Here is a 2,882-nt window from a genome sequence, read left to right on the forward strand (position 1 = left end):
CACAATGCCCAGCTATATTTTTGTTGCAGTTTGGCCAGGGCTGGGTTTGAACCTGCCACCCTCGGTATATGGGGCCAGCGCCCTACTCACTGAGCCACAGGCGTCACCCCATGGTCTCTGATCTTAAATGATTTATAAGCTTGATGAGATTGCAACCACACAACAACACGGACAAGTGCAAAGTACTGTAACCCCAGCTGAACAATTTTTTAGTAAAGGCATGCTCATGGTCAGGCAAGGTTACTCAGGAAAGATGTTTACTTAGCTCCTGAGCTAGGTGTTGAAGGAACAGTGTCACTTAAATGGCCGGACCCATAGAGGCCTTGTTTATGCCTCCCCCATAACTTCATTTGGGGTCCTCAGGATGCTGGTGAGAGGTTCGGCCTCTTGCATGCTGGAATCAAATTACTCCATCACAAAATGCCTCGAATAAGGACAAGATGACATATGTTCACACAGCTGTGTTCCCTACTGCGTCCTCAATGTTTAGCACAGTGGTGGCCCTGGGTCAGTGAATGGATGTGGTCTGAAAGGTTCGGCAGCCTTAGTAGGAAACCCATGTGACTTGACCTGGAATATGATGAGTTCTCATCTCTCCAAAGGGAATTAGATGGATCCTGTTTGGAATACTCTGGTGGAGGCCAGGTCTAAATAGATGTTTCTGCTGTCATCTGTCAGATCATCAGTTTCTCCCCTTTCCCACTCCACCCCTATTCTCACAGGGGTGAGAGGTTTGCTCTTCCAACTCAGACTTCAGCTTTTGGAGGCTTAGCCCCATGTAGGAGCTGATGTAGGCTTTTTCTGGGGATTGAGGCCTAAGGTCCCTCCCATCCTTGCTGCCCCCCACACTCCCGCTGCCTGTCTGCAGGGCAGCTCTCCAGCTGGAAGTCTTGCTGATGCCATGTCCCAGAAACACCTTCAGATCAACCAGACATTTGAGGAGCTGCGACTGGTCACGCAGGACACAGAGAATGAGCTGAAGAAGCTGCAGCAGACTCAGGAGTATTTCATCATCCAGTACCAGGAGAGCCTCAGGATCCAGGGTGAGGCGGGGCAGTGGGTGCCCTGTGTGGCCTGGGTAGGAGCAAGGAAAGCAGCTGGAAAGCAGCTCAGGTCAGATTGGAGGAGAACCCGTTTCCCATTCTAAGGCGTGCATTTTTTTCTGGGTAGCCAGGAATCATTTGCATTGAAAATGGCACTGGGAGGGTGAGGCTTAGAAATAAGCTTGGAGACTGTGGGATCTCACCTGGCTTCCCAGCCCCAGGGAGTCCTGAGCTGCTGGGAAAGACTATCTCTGTTAGGGAGGAGCTCACAATAAATAGTACCAGAGTCCCGCACCATGGTGCCCACCTGTAGTTCCAGCTACTTGGAGGCCAAGATGGGAGGATCACTTGAGCCCAGGAGGTCAAGACCAGCCTGGCAACTTACCAAGACTGCATCTCACTAGATGGATACATATATAGATAGAAGCCAGTGTGATACTTTTGTATATAGCAGGTGTTTTATAGATGTAGCTTTATGAATAGAAATCAAGGAATTACATATTTAAAAAACCCTTTCTAAAAAGGAACAGTATAAGGGTCAGGTTTACACTTCAAACTTTAGCTTCTGGGTGGTGCCTGTGGCTCAAGGAGTAGGGTGCCGGCCCCATATGCCAGAGATGGTGGGTTCAAACCCAGCCCTGGCCAAAAACAAACAAACAAACAAACAAACAAACTTTAGCTTTTGGGGGCTTAGCCCAGTGTAGGAGCAGACACAGGCTTTTCCTGGGGATTGAGGCCTCAGGTCCCTCCCTTCCCCACTGTCTGCATGTTTCATGTTCCATGCAGTGGTTCAGAGGCCTTCCAGGACAGAATACACTCATGCTCCTCTGGTAGCCTTTGTAAACAAAAGCTCCCCTAGCCTGGGTAAACCCTGCTTGGTACTTTCATGCACAAAGAGCTGTGGAGTCCCACCAGCGCCCCCTTTTGACCCTGTGGCGATTTGGCAGTTTGAGCTTTAATGTGTAGTAATTTCTTCTCTCCCTTATGTGCCCAAGCTGACAACCTCAGAGGAGCCTTGCTCAACCCGCCAGCCTGTAAAAGCACCCAGGCATGCACATGGCATGTGCTCCTCTGATACCATGAATGTAGGCTCCGTCTTATAAATATAGTGATATTATTTATTTACTCTGTCTTTCCACTAGACTATACGTCACTAAGAAGGGATCTTTTTACTCTGTGCCTTGAAACCAGCACATTGCCTGAAACAGCATATGTTGAGAAAATGCTGGCAGGATGATTCTATTAGGTCTTTCTCTTCTTTGAATCCGTTTTAGACTGAACCCCAGAAAAAACATAGCCACTTCTGAAGGTGGGAATGGGAGATTTCAGGCTGTTATTTCTACCAAATTCTTTGAGTATGGACGTATATCTGAACTTGGCTTTCTGTGCATGGGATTAGGTTTGGATTCTGGCTTGGGTTTGTACCCATCACGCAGGGTCAGTTCAGCCTCGTGTATCAAGCTCACCATCAGGAACACAGACTGGGGATCTGCTTGTGCCAGGGAAGGCTCAGCTCCCTCCAGTGAAGCAAAACAGTTGTCCTGCATCTCCCTGGCCTCGTTCCCAGAAGCTTCTGCAGATTTCCAGGAGACACAAGGAGGGTCCCTTGCACAGGAGGCGGGCCCAGACGTTGGGATCACAGGCACTCTCCCTGTGGGTGGGCAGGGTCCCCCAGGTGGCCGTCCGGACCACTCAGATTCATTCTTCCTGCTCAGACCCTGCAGTGAGATTGGAACCATCTTTCTGAGTTCCACTTTGGGGCTTTCCTGGCTGTCTTGAGTTACTTTTGTCTGTTCCAGCTTGTGCATTCCAAGGGGCAGGGAGGAGGTCAGTGTGACA

At 49.6% G+C, this 2,882-nt stretch overlaps 1 protein-coding gene across 1 annotated transcript in view; it reads left to right on the top strand.

Moving 5' to 3' along the window:
• LOC100955743 (signal transducer and activator of transcription 5B) overlaps positions 1-2,882 on the top strand; it is a 76,844-nt gene that overhangs the window by 53,000 nt on the left and 20,962 nt on the right. The window contains exon 4 of the mRNA XM_023511244.1: positions 869-1,043. Within this exon, the coding sequence (XP_023367012.1) occupies positions 869-1,043 (175 nt within the window). The remainder of the gene's footprint in view (positions 1-868; positions 1,044-2,882) is intronic.

The sequence above is a fragment of the Otolemur garnettii genome, unplaced genomic scaffold, assembly GCF_000181295.1.
Source record: "Otolemur garnettii isolate 467f Iridium unplaced genomic scaffold, OtoGar3 scaffold00018, whole genome shotgun sequence".
In the NCBI taxonomy this organism is placed as follows: Eukaryota; Metazoa; Chordata; class Mammalia; order Primates; family Galagidae; genus Otolemur; species Otolemur garnettii.